Source organism: Corapipo altera, unplaced genomic scaffold (genome assembly GCF_003945725.1).
Source record: "Corapipo altera isolate COAL_440 unplaced genomic scaffold, ASM394572v1 343, whole genome shotgun sequence".
In the NCBI taxonomy this organism is placed as follows: domain Eukaryota; kingdom Metazoa; phylum Chordata; class Aves; order Passeriformes; family Pipridae; genus Corapipo; species Corapipo altera.
The window spans coordinates 1,507,214-1,526,439 of record NW_020884913.1 but is presented as its reverse complement, the minus strand read 5'-3'; the positions used below and the strand labels follow the sequence as shown (position 1 = coordinate 1,526,439).

Here is a 19,226-nt window from a genome sequence, read left to right as displayed (position 1 = left end):
GAGTCCCAGTGTTTGGGAAAGGCTTTTTCTGGGAAGGTGTGGGGGAAGAGGCGATGCCAGGAGCACAGGTGGGGTGAAACAGTTCTTATAGGGCCATTTCTGGGCAGGTGCAAAGGCCTGGGGAGATGCAAAGGCAGAAATGAAGGTGCAACTGAAACTTAAGAAACCACTGGGATTTCTCAGCAGCTGAGTGAGGGTTTTCTGAAACAATTTTGGATTCTGATTTACACACCCAGATCCTTTTTTAGCTGAGCCTAAGTGAACTTGTGCAAACTTGGCCTGGTGGGTCAGGTCCTGTGGGAGCAGCTGTCCTCCCCCCAGCTCCCAAACCCACTCTCCCACTCCCAAAACTTAATGCAGACTGACATCTTTAGGGCCCCACAAAGAACAGCAGAAGCTGCCAGGGACAGACTGTGACTTTATTCTGTCTTTGAACATAGCAAATGGCATCTTCTCTAATATCACTGCAAAAATACTTTGCCTGGGTTAAAATAGTATGTATATACTGTACAAATACATAAGTTTAATATCTCTTCCTATAAGTACATTTATACACATAAAACAGCATAAATTAGAAAAGGGACAAATGGGTATATAAAATTCTGGTTACATACAAATCTGATTAAATTAGCATTTACACTGTGGTTCTAACATAGAGTCTGTTAAATAGAGTGATGTGCATACAGTACATTGACACCCCACCCAACACAAATTAAAACAGGGGCTATGACAGGGCCAGGTACTCACTCACACAGACTGTAGGAGAAAGTGTGGCCCACCTCAGATTTATATTTTTCTTTTTTGTTCTCGTCTTGGGGACTCTCAGATGCGTTCTTGGAAATTCCTGGCTTTTCCAGAGCTCTCCCAGCAGCTGTCCCTCCGGGGATGTTTGCTCCTCATCACGACCTCTTCACCTTGCCCGGCTGACCTCCACGGCACAAGATTATCTACCAAAATCAAAACAGAGCTGCCTTACTTTTCCCAGCAACAGGGTGTGTTTCCAGTTGGTTTTACGCACATGGGAGGAGAAGGGGGAGGGATGTCCCGCAGTGTTTTACTTTCCATTCAAAGGCAGATTTGTGAGAGGTTTATTTATTTACTCTTCCTCCCTCCCCCCCCCCCAAATTTACAGTCCTGGGAACGGGAACCATCTGGTTTGGTGATAAGTGTGTCTTGCCTCTGGCTGGCATTGGGCTGAGCACAGCCACGTTTGTGGGAGTGAAGCCTGTTTGCCTCGCTGAGTCCTCCCAAAAAGCTCGGCTCTGGCATGGCAGGAGGGGACAGGCACGTGCTGGGCATCACTGTGTCCCTCTGGATGGATCCCAGAGTTAAACACCCATGTGTTAGACACGATTAGGAGAGGGAAAGCCCAGCCTAAGGACCAGCAAAGCCTCTGAGTGAAAGAGTGAAGCAGGAGCAGAGAAGAACATGCAGCAGCAAGGACCCTGATCCAGTTCCCATCAGCTACTCGTGCCATGGAGACCCCGGGGTAAAGATGTGCCCCTGCCCCTGGATGAGGCTGGGGCAGCACTGTGGGGCTGCTGCAGCACCTCAGGCAGGTGCTTGTGGGCACCAACCATGAGCCCAGGCACAGATCTCCCCTTTCCCAGCTCCAGCCTTGCCAGGCATGACCTGTGAGGGATGTGAACCTGGAGCCCCAGCTGGGCTCTCCCAGCTCCACCTCCCAGGATCTGTCTCTCCTGGAGTTTCAGGACCATCACTTGCTTGATTTTGAGGCACTGACACAGGATTGCATGATTCCCTAGGGACCTCAGATAATGTACTGATAAAATGGGCTTAATCCTGCAAGCCCCAGCTGCCCAAAATGCCAATCTGAGCTACCAGGGCAGGAGCAAGAGGCCATTCAGGCCCTGCCAAACTCGCTCATCCCCCACGAAACATAATTACAAGTAGAGCTTCACTGGAAAAATCTATGGCCTTTCCTCTGCTGACAGCCAGCTGTTGGAAAAAAAAAATCACTTAAAGTAATTAGTGTCCATATCCCTGCAACAGGATGAATGAAACCCCATCCAGCAAACAGCAAGGAGGAATTTGGGCAACCATGGAGTCAAAGATGTATCTGCAACCTTGTTTCTCGTATTAAGCTCCGTGGTTTGGAGCAGCAGAGGGGTGGGTGGACCCCATGCTGGGGCACTGATTTGTCCCCCTTGCAGACTCCCCCCTGAATTTCTCCTTCGTACAGGCAGCAGCGTCCTTTGGCAGGACAGCAAACTGCCCACACCATTTTGGAGTAGCCAAGAATCAATGTGAAAGAGATGGTTTTTAAGAGTGACAGAGTATCAGTGAGGGGAAGCTGCCTTTGAAGAGGTGACCACTGTATGTAATGTCACCTGACCTAATGAAATGGCTCTTTGATAAAGCCTTCCCATCACCTCTGGCCCCTGCAGCCAAATGCAGGACGGATCATGTTGGCCTGGAAAAGCACCAAGCAATCTGCTGGAAGAAATCACCTTTCCTACTGAATCTCAGGATATTTAAGAAGATTCCCTGGCTGCACTCCTCAGCTGCACACAGGCCATGCTGCTTGCAGAATCCTGCAGGATCTCATCTGCCAAAGCTCACAGCACTACCCCAAAACTGTTCTGACCATGCCTTGGTGGGAACAGCCACTACACTGGGTCCCAAAAACAGAGCCGGCCAAGTGATGCCCTGCCTGGCCCAACACACACACACCAACAGCTCCCAGCACCACTGGAAACCTCCCTCATTGATACACCCACAGAACAGGGGCAGCTGACCAGAAAAACAGCTGTAACTGCCACAACCATTTGCAACCAGAGCTGCGTTTGACCCTTCCCACCCCGTGAAACCTCCTGGCCCTGCAGGGCGAGGGCTCCGCAGCCTCCTCCCTGCACATCCTGCGTGGCACCTGCTCCTCACCCCGGGCTCCAGCCCACTGTCCACCTCCATAACACCCCAATCCTTCCAGCCTCACAGCAACAGTGACTTGGGAGTGCTTAATCCACCCCATCAATGCAGGAGATGTCACTGAACTGGTTTAACCTCTTGCCGCGGGATCCTTCCGCAGTCCTGGCACAATCGGCAGCAACATCCACGTTCCCTCGTGAGGCCACTTTTTATGAGTCCTCCTTGGGCTTCTTATCTCTCCTCTGATCTGTCCCTCCTTCCATTTAATGAAGAGGCAGTTTTTGACAGACTTCATGTCAGGCTGAAGCTGTTTTTCCTCACTCTTTAAGAGCTGAGCCTCTGAAGTCTCGCTTGAGGTCAAGGGAAGACAAGATGTTTCAAAATGGAGAGGAACTGTGGGGTTTGAGCACTGCTGTTTCTCCAGAACCATGTCTGAGTTCAAAGCCATACCGTGGGTTGCGGGTGAATATTCCATTTTGTCACAAGTTTTGAGGTTTTTAAATGTCTTTTTGTTGCACGCTGGAAAACAAACAAAACCCTTCCCATGTTTCCGCAAAGCAGAACGCTGTCAAAACATTTTTGTTGGATAAGGTCAGGTTTTCTGTCCCTCCTTCTCCACACAGGAGTGGTGACCGATGCCTGAAACCCCCCTTGGACGCGTCATCGAGACCGAATGTCTCAGTGCTGAGAAAACAGCCAAGTTCAGTGAAATTCAGAGCATCAAAACATCCTGCCCAGCTCTCCTTGTGCACTCACCCTGCGAGGGGCAAACCCAAAACCCGAGTGCAGGGCCTTTATCTGGAAGGTCCACTCGCTGAGCCACCGTATCAGGGAGTATTTCTGGAAAGCGCCTTCCCTCCCACGCCTCCTCCTCCCCAACGTTACACACGTTCACTTGCTCTGTCAGGTCAATGACAGGATTTTGAGGAGATCAAAGTTCATTTAATGAAGCACCTGCTGTGGTGCAGCAGGGGTTTGGGGCTGCTTTTGTACGGCCCAGCCCCAGCAGGGAGGCTCATTCAGGAGCAGCGTGATTCCTGCTCGCTGGCAATCGCTCGTCCCCGAACCACAGGTTCAAGAGCAGGTTGAGCAGAAGGAAACAAAGGATTTCTCTCTGGCCCTGCTGCTCCTTCCAGCTTCTCTGTGGCCACACAATTTGACCAGAGGGAGACATTTTAAATTTCCTTCTTGGCTAATGGTGTGGGACAACTAGGAAACTCCTGCTCCCAGTTTGCAGCAGATTAAGTTAGAGGTAATGAAAGAGAAGGAGTCTGAAGGTTGTGTGACTGGAGCTGGCTTTAGGTGGTGTTGGTTCAAAGGGAGTTATGAGCCAGTCACCTTTTATCTAAATAACACTTTGCATCAGTTCACAGGAACGTGCCTCACAGAGGTCAGCTCAGCACATGGAACAAATCCTGGGATAAAATTTTTACTTCCTCCTTTTCAGGCAAAACTCCAACAGCAGGATATTTAAAAACCAAGCACAGGATTCCAGAGCCTGCCAAGGCTGCAACCTGAAATCCATTACAATATTCTGCTGTATTAATGCATTACTGTTATGAAGACACCACTGATTACAACCAGATCACAGCACAGGCCAACATCTGTCCAGTTAGGGGTTAGATAGTTAACACAATAAATGAGTGTGGAATAGGAAAAAGAAGCCAGAAAGACACTGCCAGGCTTGAGTTAGATTTAAAAATCCAGTATCTCCTTCCAATGGTAACTGAGAAAGTGCCATATAAAAATCATAAAACGGTTTCAAACTCTGTTATTCCTTTCATCTTTGTACTTGGACAAGGAGTTTCCTTCTCAAGTTAGCTTGGAAATGAAGAGACTGGTGAGGTTCAGGTATGTTCCAGTTGCATTCCATAAACTAATACAACTGACTGTAAATGCAACAGGGAGTATTAAGTTTTTATTTCTAAATGATGGTATTGTTCCAGTTAAAACTAGTCCTGGGAATACTAGAAATCTGCTTAAGGCACAAAGGCTAGGTCTGGATCTGGACATAGCAAGTTTGTTCAGATCCATCTCTAATTAGTAGGTTTGATCATCTTTGCCCCATCCCCAGATGCCACTGAGTGGGGGTGTCACTTTCCTGGCACTGTCCCTACAACTAATTTAGTTATTTTAGGCTTCACAGCGAGCTGGGACAAGGAGGGGGCAATGGGATCTCTTCTGTAAGAGGTTACTACTTCCTTCTTAGCATGAGCTGCAGTTCTAGGGGTCCCGAATGCTCACAGGAGGGAACTCATTCTCATCGTCCAGGCAGACCGGTCCCGTCGCAAACTCGTGCTCTGGGATCACCTCTCCTCGCAGGGCCCCGCCGTCCTCCGAGTAGCCTGGCCAAGGAAAACCACAGAATGTTGTGGATGAATGGATGGAAACAAACAGCAGACACCGTGTCATCACCTCCTTAGCACAGATCTCTGGGGGACTAAGGGAGAGGAAGGTATCTCCGTCAACACTTTGGATTAGGGACGGAATAATGGCAGCTTTCCTCCTCATGCCACGAATGTGAGCACCAATTTCAGAGTAAGATCTACCTCTGTTATGTGGACCTTAGACTAGGGAATATAATAAGACAGTCACCCAGTGTTTCCCTGGCTTTGTGGGTAAGGTATAACAGGTTTGGAGAATCTGTAGCGACGTCGCCACAGAAATAGTCAGACCTGATTTCTACACCCAGGGGTTCAACTCCTGGAAACCACCTGGCAGCAGCTGCTGTCTCACAAACTGGAGCTCAGGTGTGGTTCCTGCTCTGCCTTGGGCCCATCTGTGGCACAGCTCTGCACCAGGAGAAGCAGTGCTGGCACAGGCTCCCAGGAAGCAGAGTAGAAAATGCCCGGCCCGTTTTTGTCACAGTGGATGAACCAGGTGAGCTCCAAAGTCCTGCTGCCCAAAAGGTGATTCTGGTTGAACCCTTGGAATCTTGCACACTTTCCACTTTGCCCCAGGTGGCCTTGTGGCTTCTGCCCAAGGCAAGCAGATGTGCTTACCTGGCATGGTCGAAGTTGAAGGCACTGTACTTGGCCTGGCTACAGTTGCTGCATAAGATTGAGGTACTGGAGGCTGAAGGTCGTTTTCTTTGTTCTCTTCCATCTTTCCTGAGCCAAGCAGACTAATTGTACAGGAGCAAGAGAGGGAAGAAGAGTTAGTTCTGATCCCAACTGTTCCTCCCCAGCTCCAGATAAGACAAGCCCATGCATCCACATCTCCTTGAAGAGCATCACCCATCCACACCACCACATCCATGCCCTGCCTGCAGCCCCAGCAGTGCTGCAGACAGGGGAGCATTGTGCTCCACAAGGAAAGCAGAGGGGAAGCAGGAGATAGGGAAAGCACCACTTCGGCTGGAGGACAATGCTGGCACGGGAACAGAAGGGAACAGATTGACCACAAGAGCTTTAGGTTACAAAAGCAGTGTTTCTAATCACAGGGGGGCTCCGAAGGGCTTCCAACAGGAGAGGACTAGATGGGAAAAGCAGCCCTGGCTAGTTTAGGACGGAGTTTGAGCAGAGATATCGTATGATGTAATGTAACTCATGACCCAAGGGCCCTTTTCAGTCCTCTGATGCTCAGAGGAGCCCACATGACAAAGCTGGGGGCAGGCGGGTGGCCGGCGCGCGCTGGACAGCGCAGCTTTGAAGTGCTTTTGTTTTGTGGCTTTTCAAAAAGCTGCTGGCATTTCCCTGGCTGGCAGCCACCTCCCGGCTCAGAGCACATGTTGCATCGCACCCCACCCCACGGGCTTCACATCTGGAGCCAAGGAGCCCAGATGTGTGTGTGTGTGGGGGGGGTGTTATGTGCTCCGTGGAATTTGCATATGAACTGAACAGGCTCTGCTTTCACAGAATCACCGAATCATTGGGGTTGGAAAAGACCTCCAAGTTCACTGAGTCCTGATCTCCACCTTGTCAACTAAACCACAGCACTGAGTCGTTCCTTGAACACCTCCAGGGATGGAGACTCCACCACGTCCCTGGGCAGCCCTTTCCAATGCCTGACCACCCCTCCCGTGAAGAAACTCCTTCTGCTTTGGCACTGGAGAAGTTCCCAGTGTCACTCCAGATCATCCTACCCCCAAAATCAGCCTTCCAGCTCCCACTAACACCTGGAGAAGATACTCTGCTCTCCTGCCACCATGATGGTCAGTGCTCTCTGCCAGAGGCATCTCCTAAGGCACAGCCTGCCCACTTCTGCTGTCTAGGCTGAGATATCCCACAGCTGCCATGGGATTTGACATGTCCCACAGCTGCCATGGAATCTGAGATGTCTCTGGTTTCTTCTGCAAGAAGCCCCTTGTCCTTGCCTGCTGATGTGGTTCCCACCCACATCTGTCAGGTCAAGCACTCAAATCACAAAGTCAGTTCTAACGTTCTTGCTCCTACAGCTCCATTTTGTGCTGTCAGGTGAGATTTCCCCTCAGTTTGTAAAAGATCAGCCTCTGCATGAGGTGTGACCAGAGGAACAGTTACCTGTGGTTCTTAATTAAGACACACTCCCCTCCATCCTGCGGGTCCAGGTTGTAGATATAGAGATGTCCATCTGATGTAGTCACCAACAGCCGAGGCAGCTTCTGAATCCTGGTGAGAAAAGCATCATGAGCCCCCAAAAAACCCTCACACAGAGACACAGCAGCACCCACATTGTGTGCCCTGCAGGCACAGGGGCGAGATAAGGGGCCAGGGTGGTGGTGTTTGGCAGAGATGGCTGTGCCTGGCACGGGGGTGCAGTGTCAGTACGTACGTGGAGAGGGCACAGATGTTCCTCTGCCCGGAGATGTTCAGGCGGACAGTGGCAAAGGCTCTGTCCTGGCTCATCATGCCCGACACCTGAGCAGGGAGGTAGTTGGTGGCAGCCTGGAACATCTTCCCCATGTAACCACTCCAGGTTGGAGGCTCCTCTGGCCGGCTGAGGGGGTCACAGAGCAGCATCAGTGGGGTCACCACAGTCAGCGTGACAAAACATCAGGAACAGAGCACATGATCCTGATCTCACACTGGTGAAGGGTTTATCTGGGGAACCTGCACGTTGTACACCAGACTGGCTGGATTACACAGGAAGGAGGGACAGTGGAAGCTGATAAAGCCAGAGCAGGCCTGGAGAGGCTGACAGCAGGGATGCAGATTGTGGCTTTTCAAGGACTGAGTCCCTCAGGACACAAAGCCAAAGAGTCTGCAGCTGGTATTGCTCATGGAAAGGACGTGGTGAGGACGTGGAGGCCAGCTGTGGAGAAGCAGACCTTTGAAGCAGAGCCAGGCAGGTTAAGCCAGGCTAATCCCCTCACCTGTCCGTGAGATGCTCCAGTTTAAAGATGTGCACGGTCTCCGTGTTGCTGGAAGCACAGAGGAACTGGGAATCCATGCTGAACACCAGGGAGCTGATGTTCACATACCTGCAGCCAAGCAAGGACAGGACTGGTCACTCCATGTCACATTGCTCAAGGTAACTGTTGGGTTTGGCTCACAGGGAAGAGGATGGGGAGGAAGGAGACCCATCCACCCTGCCCAGCTGCTGCTGAGCCTGTGGGCTCAGTGACCAGCAATTCCCTAATCCCTTTGCTCAGCAGAGCTGGGGGTTGCCTCGAGCGAGTGACAAACAGCCAGAGAGGTGGAAATGTCCTTGCTCACAGAGCTGCCTGTGGAGGGAACATCTGTGCTGGCCTCATTAAACCTTCTGGTCCTGCAAAGGCCAGGGAGGACATCCAAAGTGCTGGATAGTGGGATACATACAGCATCCCCTGCACAGGTTGAGCAGGGACGGGGGGTCTGATAATTTTGGGGATTTCATTATTTCGAGTGAGAAACAAAAAGGCCAGAGTAAATGGAGTGACTCCACCTCTGCTCCCTGCCATGCCCTGCTCTGTGACACACAGGGAATCACTGAGCTGGCCTGAGGCTGCCTGGCACAGTGACATTTCGAGCTGATACGTTTGCTCTTGTTTTCCTTCTGCAAAAGATGCCAAAGGCACCAGGATCTGACGTTGCCCTGCCCCTCTGTTTACGTTTGGGCTCCGGGAGCCCTCTGTGTGCTCGTCACCCACAGAAGAATGAACTGACCTTTTCATCCCCCGCCGGAATTCATAGAGCTTTTGCCCCCCAGGAATGGAAAATACACGAATGACTGTGCCCTGCAAAAAATGCAAAGGGAAATATCACGCAGGAGCAGGCCAAGGAGCGAGAGCCCATTCCCTGACACACCCAGGAAACTCAGGACGTGCAAAGGCTCCTCCTGTTTGCCAGCTGGGCTCAATCTGATCCCCACACGCTGGCAGTGTATCCCTCAGCGCCCTTCTCTCTTGGCTGTGTTTAAGCTCAGAGGTCCTGATACACCAGAGCTGGCTGGGACCCCCTGCCAGCCCTGGGCAGAGGGAGGGTGCTTGCAGCCACACTCACTCACTTTTTCAGAAGCACTTGCCAACTTGGAGCCGGTGGAGTTGAAGGCGAGAGCAGCCAGAGGCCCGTCATGGGCAGGGATGGTGCAGGCTGTTTTCTGTAGGGCAGAAGGTAATGTGAGTGCAAAGGGACACGTTGCTCCTTGGACTGTGTGTGAGGGCAGGGCGTTCCCTGCCTCGCACCCTATCCAGGCCTGCTGATACGGATTCATGGGATAGTATTGTGCTGATGGTATCTCTTCCACATCCTCAGCAGTTTATCTCTGCCCTGCCTTGAGCTCACTCCCCACCTACTGTGGCCACTGTGATTACAGACAGCTCACCTCAGGGGCAGAGAACCTCAGCTCCCCGCCTCTCCAGGTTTCGGGATCACAACTGCGCCCTCCTGGAAGCCTGGCATGTGTTTGTGAGGATCAGAGCTGGCCTCCCTGCATCTTGCTGTGCTGCACAGCAAATCCTGCTGCAGCAACACCTCCCTGGTGCCTGCAGGGAGCCTCGGCCCTCCCTGCACCTCTCACAGCAGCAGAGACAGTGTTTTCCCCCTGTGCTCTGCTCCTCCCCTGCTGCAGATCCTCAGCTCCCGTTGCACCCTACGGAGCCCCAGCCTTATGTAACCCAAAGCCCTGGCATAAACAGCAGATAATCATGACCCTGCATCCAGCCAGGGACAGATTTCCTGAGGGGACTTTGAACACTTTGCCCTCTCCATGACTTTGGGTCCAGCATCCCTTCCAGCCCATGGCAGAGCTGCTGCTCCAGGTTCTGTGCTGTGCCTGGAGCAGCTCCAACGCTTCCTGAACCACACTGGTAACATCACTCCCATGGGATACGCTGCTGACGCTCCTGCAGGAACCCCAGTGCCAGCCTGGCAGCGGCCCTGGGGCTGCAGGGCAGTGGGTCATGTTTTCCTGAATATCTGTACTGGGAGATGCCCTGATCTCAGATGCTGTCAGCTCCGAGCACGGGGGACGGGGAATGTGCCTCCCAGGCAATTCCCTTGCAGCCTAGCTCGGTGGAGCGTATTTATTCATCCTTCCCAAGGGCCCCGTTGGCTTTGCTGTGGCTCTGTTTGTTTTCAGTCGGTATCCAAAGGCCGGGCTTCGCACTTACCAAAGTATTTCCGTCGTAAAGCGCGATCTCTCCGCTGGTCGCGCTGCCGGGATAAGCCAAGTAGGAGTTGGCGTGGTTGATCGAGAGAGCACACAGACCTGGCAGGGAGAGAGGGACAGGGCTCAGGCTGCGGCGCTGGGGGAGGAGGAACGCACATCCACGGCCATGGGCACGGCAGGGGGCTCAGGCTCTGTCTCGTTTTGGGACCGTCCGGGCACCGGGTGTGGAGCGTTGGAAATGCCTCGGCCGTGGGGACACCTGGTGGCACGGGACAGAACGGCTGCCTGGGCCCTGCCACCCTCCTGCCAGACACTGCACAGGAGCCCAGGTCCTGTCCGTCAGCATCTCCTTGGAGAAGGCAGGAAAATGTGCACAGGGCGTGGGTGCCGGGTTGGAAGCTCAGAGGAGCAGCACGGCGCGGACGCAGCCCCGACACGCAGCCTGGCATGTGAAGGCTGGCAGGGCAAGGCAGTGCCGCTTCCTTCTGCTCTGAATGGAAAAGGGAAGCAGAGAAAAGACAAAGGAAGTGCTCCAGCTGTGCAGGGAGTTTCCGGCTGACAAGGAACTCGAACGTAGCTAAATTTCAAGCACAGGGAGAATTCTTCCCATAAGAGCCGTCTGGTTTTGTGCCAACACGAGCATAAAGGTTCCCAAACGCCCCTTTGAAAGGGCGCAGGAACTACAGGATGAGACAGGGATGGATGGATACGTGTGTGGGTACATCCACCCTCTTGTCCCCCAGGTGACCTCGGAAAAGAGCATCCCTTCCTGCCTCTCATTTCTGCTGCTGGCCCAGGATCCATCCCGGTGAATCCTGTCACATACTGAACGTGTCTCACTCGCTTCCTGCGCCACATCCGCGCGCTCACTGTCCTCCCAAACCCGACTCGAGGCTTCCGCACGACCTGAGCTTCCTGACCCGCGCCGGGGGGGTCCCACCTCATCCCACGTGCGGAGGAAGCCGCGGGGTTAAAGGCACCGGGGGTGCTGCCACGGCCCCAAACAGGACACCCACACGCTGCACGTACACGGACTGTCCTGCCGTGCAACCCCCCGGGTCAGGACACGGCCCTGGCCCCGGCCCAGCCTGGGGAAGGATCTCTCGCTTTAGGTCATTGTTTATAACTAAACAAAGAGACCGAGGCGCAGCCAGGAGCTGCAGGATCAGCCAGGGGCCCCAGGGATCCACTCGCCGTCAATCCAGAGGTGTGTGCACCGTGCCAGGGATGGCGCACCGGGGAGAGGCATGAAGAGCACAGTGGCGGCAAAGTGCAGGCAATTAAAAGGCAATTAAAGAGGGAGGGATGGGAGGAAGGCAAAGACAGCCCGGAGACTTTGCTGGTGAGGAGCATCCTGTCTTTTCCGGATGGTGTTCCCCCAGCTCAGGCAGCATGAGGGGGGGATCAGCGCAGCCCTTTCTCTCAGAGGAGGGTTTAGGGAAGGCTGGAGTGGAACAAAGCGAGCTCTGAGCGGCTGGGGTGAGTCACCCGCTCCCTCTGCTCCTGCCTGGCCGGGAGAGGCGGGCGGGAAACCAGGCCAGGGGAAAACACAGATGTGAGTGTACTGGGCTGACCTCAGGGACACACAAAGAACAAGGATCACCAGGGCCACGGGCAGCCTTTGAAGGTGCTCCTCTCCTCTCCTCTCCTCTCCTCTGGCAGCCCCATGGCCATGATGAAGGTTGGTGCCTGCAGCACCAGGAGGGAGGAGGCAGGCAGGCACTGCTCAGGATGGCACCTCTGGGAGTGCCACATCACAGGTGGCTTCCTCAAGCAGCATGGAAAAACGCTACTGTGTCTGGGAAGCCTGGCCTTGCCCCCAGGCCAGCAGGTCCAGGCACATCTGGGGCTTGGGGGGAGCCACATGAGGCGGTTTCCAAATCTGCAGTCATTCCCGAGATGGCACATGTGTCACCACGAGCCCTGTGACCTCCTCAGTGCAAATCCTGCCCCCGAGATGAACCACATGAAAAAAAAACAGACTTGGCCACCGTGGGCGTTTTCCTCTCCTGCATGGAGAAGGCTGGACTGGGAGCCAGGTGCTGGCCAGAACAGCCAGAGATCTCACAGGGACTGCCTGGTGTGCTGCAGCAAACCCTGGTCCTCCCTGTGCTGCTGTTACTGTGCCCAGGGCACACACTTTAGGAGTGGTGGCTTTTTTGTGCTCCTACATCCCTCTGGCACAGACCCCCACTCCAAAAAGGGTTGTACAAAGAGCAGTGGACTGCCCTGACCTGGACACACCATCCCTGGGGTCAGAGTTGGGACCAAAGCAGATGGCCCTGGGACAACAGGAGCAGGCGTGGCACCACGCTGGTCACTCAGCTCATTTCAGTGACAGCTGCTGCAGTAAAAGGGCTTTAAAGCACTAAGCCCATATGAAGCCTGTGATCCTCAGCAGCCCAGTCCTGCCCCAGCTGATTGCTGCTGCTCTAAAACCATGACCTAGTACTCCAGCCCCACTGCAGAGCAGCTCCAGGCCCGGGTATCCCTGCCCACCCTGCTGCTGCTGGGCCTTCTCGGGAAGGTTTTAAACTTTAATTATATTTGTAGCGTTTAGTATGTTTAATCCTCATGGAGAGGCCATCTGTTGAGACCTGAAGTAGGTCAGGGGAGCTGCTGGGAGAGCATCCCTTGAAAGCCCAGAAGCCAAGCGTGAGCACATCAGCAACTTCCCGACCAACAGCCCATGAAATGATGCTGCAGCTGCGACGGGCCGGGATGTCACAGCCACGCACGGCAGCGCTGCCGTGGGCACCCGGCCAAGACTCCCTCTGCACAGCTAAAAATAGCTCCTCTCCCAGCAGCAGGAAAGCCGGATTCACCCTGGGCCGCGCAGAGAGGATCTGTCCTGAGGCCACCTGCCCTGTCCCTCGGGTTTGCTGCATCCCTGGAATAATACCAGGTGGCAGCCCAGGGCTCCTGGGAACTCCTCGGCAGGGAATTAGTGCTGTGGGTTCTGGCTGTGGGTTCTGCCCTGAGTGATCTTCACAGCACTGATGGCTCTGGGAGCTGACCCCAAGGGGAAGTCAAACCCTGCTACCCACCCTGCTCCCCTCTGATGCTTCTGCTCAGGACAGAGCTGGGTTTTGCTCCAAACAGAGCCAGGTTTTGCTCAGGACAGAGCTGGGTTTTGCTCAGGACAGAGCCAGGTTTCTGCTCTCCCAAGCCCATGGATTGCCTCCTTCCATTTCTGGCTCCCCAGGACTGAATTAGGATACACAAGCCACAGCTTGGTTTAAATTCTAACCTGAGTGTTGTGGCTCTACAAAGCTCCCTTTCACACAGTTCTTCCACACTTACCTGTTGTGTTTGGAGGTGTATCCAGAATAGTCTTCAAAAGCTTCATGTCCTTAATGTTATGGATGTAAATTGACTCTTCCAGGCAAACAACCAGCCTCTGCAAGGACACAAGGGACATGCACAGAACCTCACCAGCACGGTCATGGTGCCTCTGTCTGCTGCTCCCACAGTGCACCAACCCAAATCTTTGGTGTCAGAAAAACTCAACAGGAATTTCTCACACACCAAAATGTAACAAAACCGGGATCTCTGCTTCTCCATCCCCTCTCACTGGACAACATTTGGGTCTGTGTGATTGTTTTTGAGAGTTTTTGCACCTGATCTTGCTTTAGAAAGTGGGTAAAACATCATGACAACTCCTCTAAGAGCTGATCTTCCACAACCCCAGGAACAGGAAGACACATCAGGGTTACACCCCACCATTGCCATCTATCCCTACCCCAAATTTTCTTAGCAGTTCTTTTCAGAGCAAACCACATTTCGATCATAAAGACCTGGCAGCAGAGAGGCTGCAGTCCTGCTTGTCAGTGTGCCCCCAGATGGGAGCACAGGCCTTTTGCCCTGACTTTTTCTTGATTTGGGAGCAAACACGTAGGTGCTGGGCCTCCCACTGCTGCTAAACCTGATGTATCTGTTCAGTGCACTGATGCTCCTTTCCCATTTGGAATCAGCCAAGGGGAGGAGAGGCAGAAAGGAGGAGGGAAGCCTGATGCAGTGACCTCAGCACTGGGCCACCATCTCCACGGCCACTCGGTTTTGTGTCTCGGTCTCAGATCTTGGTCCAGATCTCTCCGTTTTACCACGGAGAGGTTTTGCTCAGAGGCTTTTTTTGGGACCAAGGCTTTGGGTCTGGCTGAAGGGTTGTGCCTCCCAAGTCCAGCAAGTGCACAGCTTCACCTCTGTTAGTGCCAAGTGTCCAGAAACACTGAAAACCTCCCAATAAACACCAAGGGTCAGACACCATCCAGGCTCCTCAAGCTGGAGCACCCAAATCCATGTACAGGAAGCCTCCACCTCTTTAGAAATGAGGCCACTTATTTAGTATCTAAATGTGGAGCTTAGTCACTAACTTGAAACACCCACATTAGAAAATCTTTGCCTTGCTCCACCATTACTCTCAGATCAAACTCTTTCCCACTTCTATTCCTGCTAACCACAGCATCTGGGGCTGTGTCAGAGCCATTTTGCATTTCCAGGAAGACTTTGCCTTTTCTCCAGTAACAGCCATCAACTTGCAAGAAGTGTAATATTTATACAGCTGATTTCAGCAAAGCCACCATGTGCTTTCCCAGAATGGGCTGCTATTGATGTCCAGGTGAAGGGAGGTTTCCAGATGATGGCAAAGCAGCAGCCAGAGATGTTGGCACCCACAGGGACAAAATCCAGGAAAGTGATGGGTTTGGGAGGTGAAGAGGCAAAGGAGGTCTGGACAAGCTCACCAGGAGCTGGAGAGGGCTGCTGCTCTCCTGCCCTCCATGCTAAGGTCAGTGGGATGGGATTTATCCTCTCTGTGGACACAGATGGAGCCTCAGAGGAGGTGCTGGTGCTGTGATTGCTCCCCAGGGTTGAGGCACTGCTAATAGCACAGAAATCTCACCAGATTCTTCTTAGTTTGACACAGATCAGATTGGATAACTGAGCTGTGTTTTCAGGGCTGAAATGGGTCTGGACACAGACAGAAAAACACCTCAAACCTCTCCAAAGAGCTCAGCAGGGTTTCAGCAGTGAATGAAACCCCAGGGACGTTCCAGCAGCTTCTCACTGGTTGCACAGCACAGATTGCTCCCCACCTTGAGACAAATCAGACCTTAACACACTTCAGTTATCGTGGAGCTTGGAACAAAGAATTCCCATGGATCAACAACAGAGGGACTTGCTTTTTTGCACAACAAGGACTTTTTCACAGAGAGATCAAATTGAAATATGCGCTGTTTGTTTGAGACCTGTTCCTGGTTTATTTGTTTATTTTCCTGTGTTAATGCTTTGTATGGGATCTGTCCTTCTGTGGACTTCCAATGGAGCACAGGTTTCCTACAGAAGCCCAGGCAAGGGCTCAGGTGTCACAGCACACGGTGAACCTGAGAGCCACCAGTTTAAACCTTGAACGTAGACTGAAACAGTGACTTCTCTTCAATCTACCCAAATTGCACCAGGGAATGTTTAGATTGGATTTGGGGAAAAATTTCTTCATGGAAAGGGTTACTAAGCATTGGAACAGGCTGCCCAGGGCAGTGGTGGAGTCCCCATCCCTGCAGGGATTTAAGAGACATGTGGATGTGGCGCTTGGGGAAGTGGGGGAGTGGTTGGACTCCATGCTTTTACTGGTCTTTTCCAATCAAAATGACTCTCATATTCTATGTTTCTAAGCATGTGTAGCATCTTCAGATCTCTCCAGGTGTGCCTGTGCTACAGCCAGAGGATGAGCTCAGCCCAGTTTTTGAACCCAAGCTCATCATGCAGCCAAAGAACAAGAATGCAAGGCTGGGACTGTGCATCACCTTCAGGCAAACTCCAGAGCAGCACATGGGGAACAGCCTGAACTTATTTTATTCACACTAATCTCCTAGAGCTGTTAAGCAGAACCTCCCAGTTTATTTTTATACACATACAGCTATCTGCAATTCCTTCTTTTGCCAGTTCCATTGTAAGTTTAAGTGAAAAAAATCAATTTAGGACAGATTTAATTGTAGTACAGTAACTCTTGGTCAAAGGCAGCTTTACTGGAAGCTCAACCCAGAGAGTCTTACTGCAGGTCTCACTGTTGCTAACTGAGGAGAGCTGATTATATACAATTACCCAGACTGCTTATTTCTTCATTGTAAAATGTCCTCTGCCTCTTAGGGCATATACTTGGAAAATAATTATGGACAAAAAGAAAAGATGACTTAAAAACCTCCAAAAGGGCTCAGGGCTGCATGAGGCTGTGTCAATTCACAGAATAACACCCTAAAAGCCTTCTTCTAAGTGGCCTGGATGGTTTTTATACCCTTTAAAACAAAACAAGGCTGCTTGCAGTACTTGAGAAGCAGCCTTTTGCCTCATCCACAGAGTTCAAGCTACTCCTGGGTTTTGTCACCAACTTTGAAGGTCTTACTTGTAACCAAGATGGCAGAGGTGGGCCTGGAGTCAGGATGTGGAATCCATGGGAGGGAGGGGAGATGAAAAGGTGTTTTTTTGGCAGGGCTGAGTCCTGAATAGGCAAGAAGGCAGATGACAAAAAGCCTTTGTGTCACTGCTATGAAAACAAGGACTTGGCTTCATTTGACTGAAGGAAAGGGTTGTGGCAGATGATATGCACAGCTCCTGTCACTGAGTCTGGAGTGGAGCTGGAGGGAGAGGACAGGCACCCACCCCTCCAGTGCCATTTACAGCGTCCCTGCAAACCTCCCCAGGCTGGTCCCAGCTGGAAAGGCAGCGCCAGCAAAGAGCCACAGCGGGATAACTCTGGATAACCCCCTTCCCCCCCAAGCACCTCTCACCTGACGGTTCAGCCGGATGGACAGGATGTTACTGGAATAGCTGTAGTTGCAGATCTCTGTCCCTTTCTTGAAGTGGTAGACATTCATTTGCTGTGGCTTGGCATGACTGACCACAACCACAAGGCTGCTGGAGAACAGACGCTCCACGATGTAAACATCTGGGATTTCATCTGGGCACACAAGGAAAGCACAGCAGGGCCTTTAGCTTGGCTGGTGGTTGGTTTGAGGGCAGCAACCAACAGAGGGAATGGGGTTGGAAGGCTCAGTGCTAAGGTGTTCAACACCTGCCTTTGTGATAAGTGTCTCATACCTGGCACAAAGGAATTAGGTCAGAGCAGGAGGGGGTTAAAATTAAAACAGTGCTGTTGTGCCTCTCTAGCTGAAGGTACCTTGGGCCCTCCAGCTGCAGTTAATCCTTGGGAATGGGATATAAAAAGAGGAGCTCACTCAGTCTGGTCAGGGATTTTCCTGGAGGGAGTGTGCAGACCATGGCTGCTGAGGTAAGGAATGAGCTGTGTGTGGCTCCCTGTTTATTCTGGGTGGTGTCTGGTTTCTCCCAGCCTCCTTAGGGGAGCAAACAGTGGTTTGGTGAGTCTTGCAGAGGCTGTTTGGGATAACTCCTGTTGTGTTGAGAAGGCACCACTGCAGTGGTCCTGGTGGACCTGCACCCAAATCCTCAGGGACTGTGATGTCCAGTGCAGGGGGCCCTGAATGATGCTCAGTTTGGGCTGTGTTGAGGTCCAAAGGCTGCCCCACAGCTGTGGTGTGGGACTGCTTGTGCCTCAGCCCATCACCCTGAGTGTGACACCAGCAGGGATGTTCCTCTTTGGCCTGACTGGGGACAATCCAAACTCCTAAACAGTTTTTAACATAAATCTACAGTTTGCTGCTGTACAGCAGCTTAGTCAGCCTGTGAGGCAGAGAGGAGAGGAGCCTGGACTCTGCTGAGATGATGCAGCTCTGTCTGGTTGCTGAGGCTCCTTCTCTAGCCACTGGAGAGAGATGAGCCTATCCCAGCTGGGGAATGTTATCTTTAGAGCATCTCAGCTGAAACACTTCTGGCCTGAACCAGACTGGAGTCCGTGCTCCACGAGGCCAGACTCGTTTGGGGCTGTTAAGTGCATTGCATGCTGCTCTGAGCACAGCTAATAACTGCAGGCCTGCTGTGAGTGACCTTCTTACACTGGAAACCTGTTAAAAACATCTTGCTTGTAAATACCACACTGGATTAAAAGCCTGTGAGTTGTCCAGCAGCTGTGCTGGGAGCCTGTGGTCTCCTGTCTGTGTATCTCAAACAGGCTAGTGAGAAGCTACCTCTGCATGCTGGTTTTCAGGACAAAGTGCTGCTGCCAGACTGACAGCAGTGGAAAAGAAGCTGGATTCTAACAATGGTGAAGGACTCCCACAAGTTTAAAGTGCTGCTGGTCAATACTCCTCCACAGTGAAACAGGACACTTACTGCTTTCATGGACCTGGTCCAGTTGTTCCACAGAGCTTAAGGAGAAAAGTCTGTATCCAGTTGTGGTTCCAATTGCCAGGGAGCTGCAAAGACAAAGCAAAAACCTGCTAGTTCGGATCTTAAGGTGACAGGAGGAGTCCCTGCAGGGATGATGTGCTGGTTTTGACTGGAATACAGTCATTTTTTTCCATATTAGTTTGTATGGGGCTGTGTTTTTGGTTTGTGCTGAGCACAGTGTTGATAATAGGGGGATGTTTTCATTGCTGCTCAGCTGTGCTTGCACAGAGTCAAGGCCTCTTCTGCTCCTCACCCCACCAGTGAGGAGGCTGAGGGGACACAAGGAGCTGGGAGAGGGGACACAGCCAGGACAGCTGACCCCAACTGACCCCAGGGATATCCCAGATCAGATGGAGTCATGCTCAGTGTATAAAGGTGGGGGGGAAAGGGAGGAAAGGAGGAAGTTTGGAGTGATGGCATTTGTCTTCCCTGTTATCCATGATAGAGCCCTGCTGACCTGGGGATGGCTGAGAACCTGGCTGCCATGGGAAGTGGGAATGAACTCCTTGGTTTGCTTTGTTTGTGGGTGG

At 52.3% G+C, this 19,226-nt stretch overlaps 1 protein-coding gene across 2 annotated transcripts; it reads right to left on the bottom strand.

Annotated features, from left to right (window-relative positions):
• Window positions 1-398: 398 nt before the first annotated feature.
• WIPI1 (WD repeat domain, phosphoinositide interacting 1) lies at window positions 399-18,721 on the bottom strand. Of its 2 annotated transcripts, XR_003529522.1 has the most exons (13): window positions 18,640-18,721; window positions 17,181-17,350; window positions 13,702-13,798; window positions 10,400-10,497; window positions 9,295-9,387; window positions 8,955-9,025; window positions 8,183-8,290; window positions 7,642-7,806; window positions 7,371-7,478; window positions 5,892-6,013; window positions 5,134-5,234; window positions 3,025-3,408; window positions 399-947 (listed from the first exon to the last, which is right to left on the bottom strand). XR_003529522.1 is itself a non-coding variant. In XM_027654352.1 (12 exons), the coding sequence occupies exons 2-12, from the start codon at window positions 17,265-17,267 to the stop codon at window positions 900-902; spliced, it is 1,098 nt and encodes a 365-aa protein (XP_027510153.1). In that variant the 5' UTR covers window positions 17,268-17,350; window positions 18,640-18,721; the 3' UTR covers window positions 399-899. The 2 variants fall into 2 exon arrangements, 1 of the variants encoding a protein (XP_027510153.1); XM_027654352.1 differs by lacking the exon at window positions 3,025-3,408.
• Window positions 18,722-19,226: the final 505 nt, after the last annotated feature.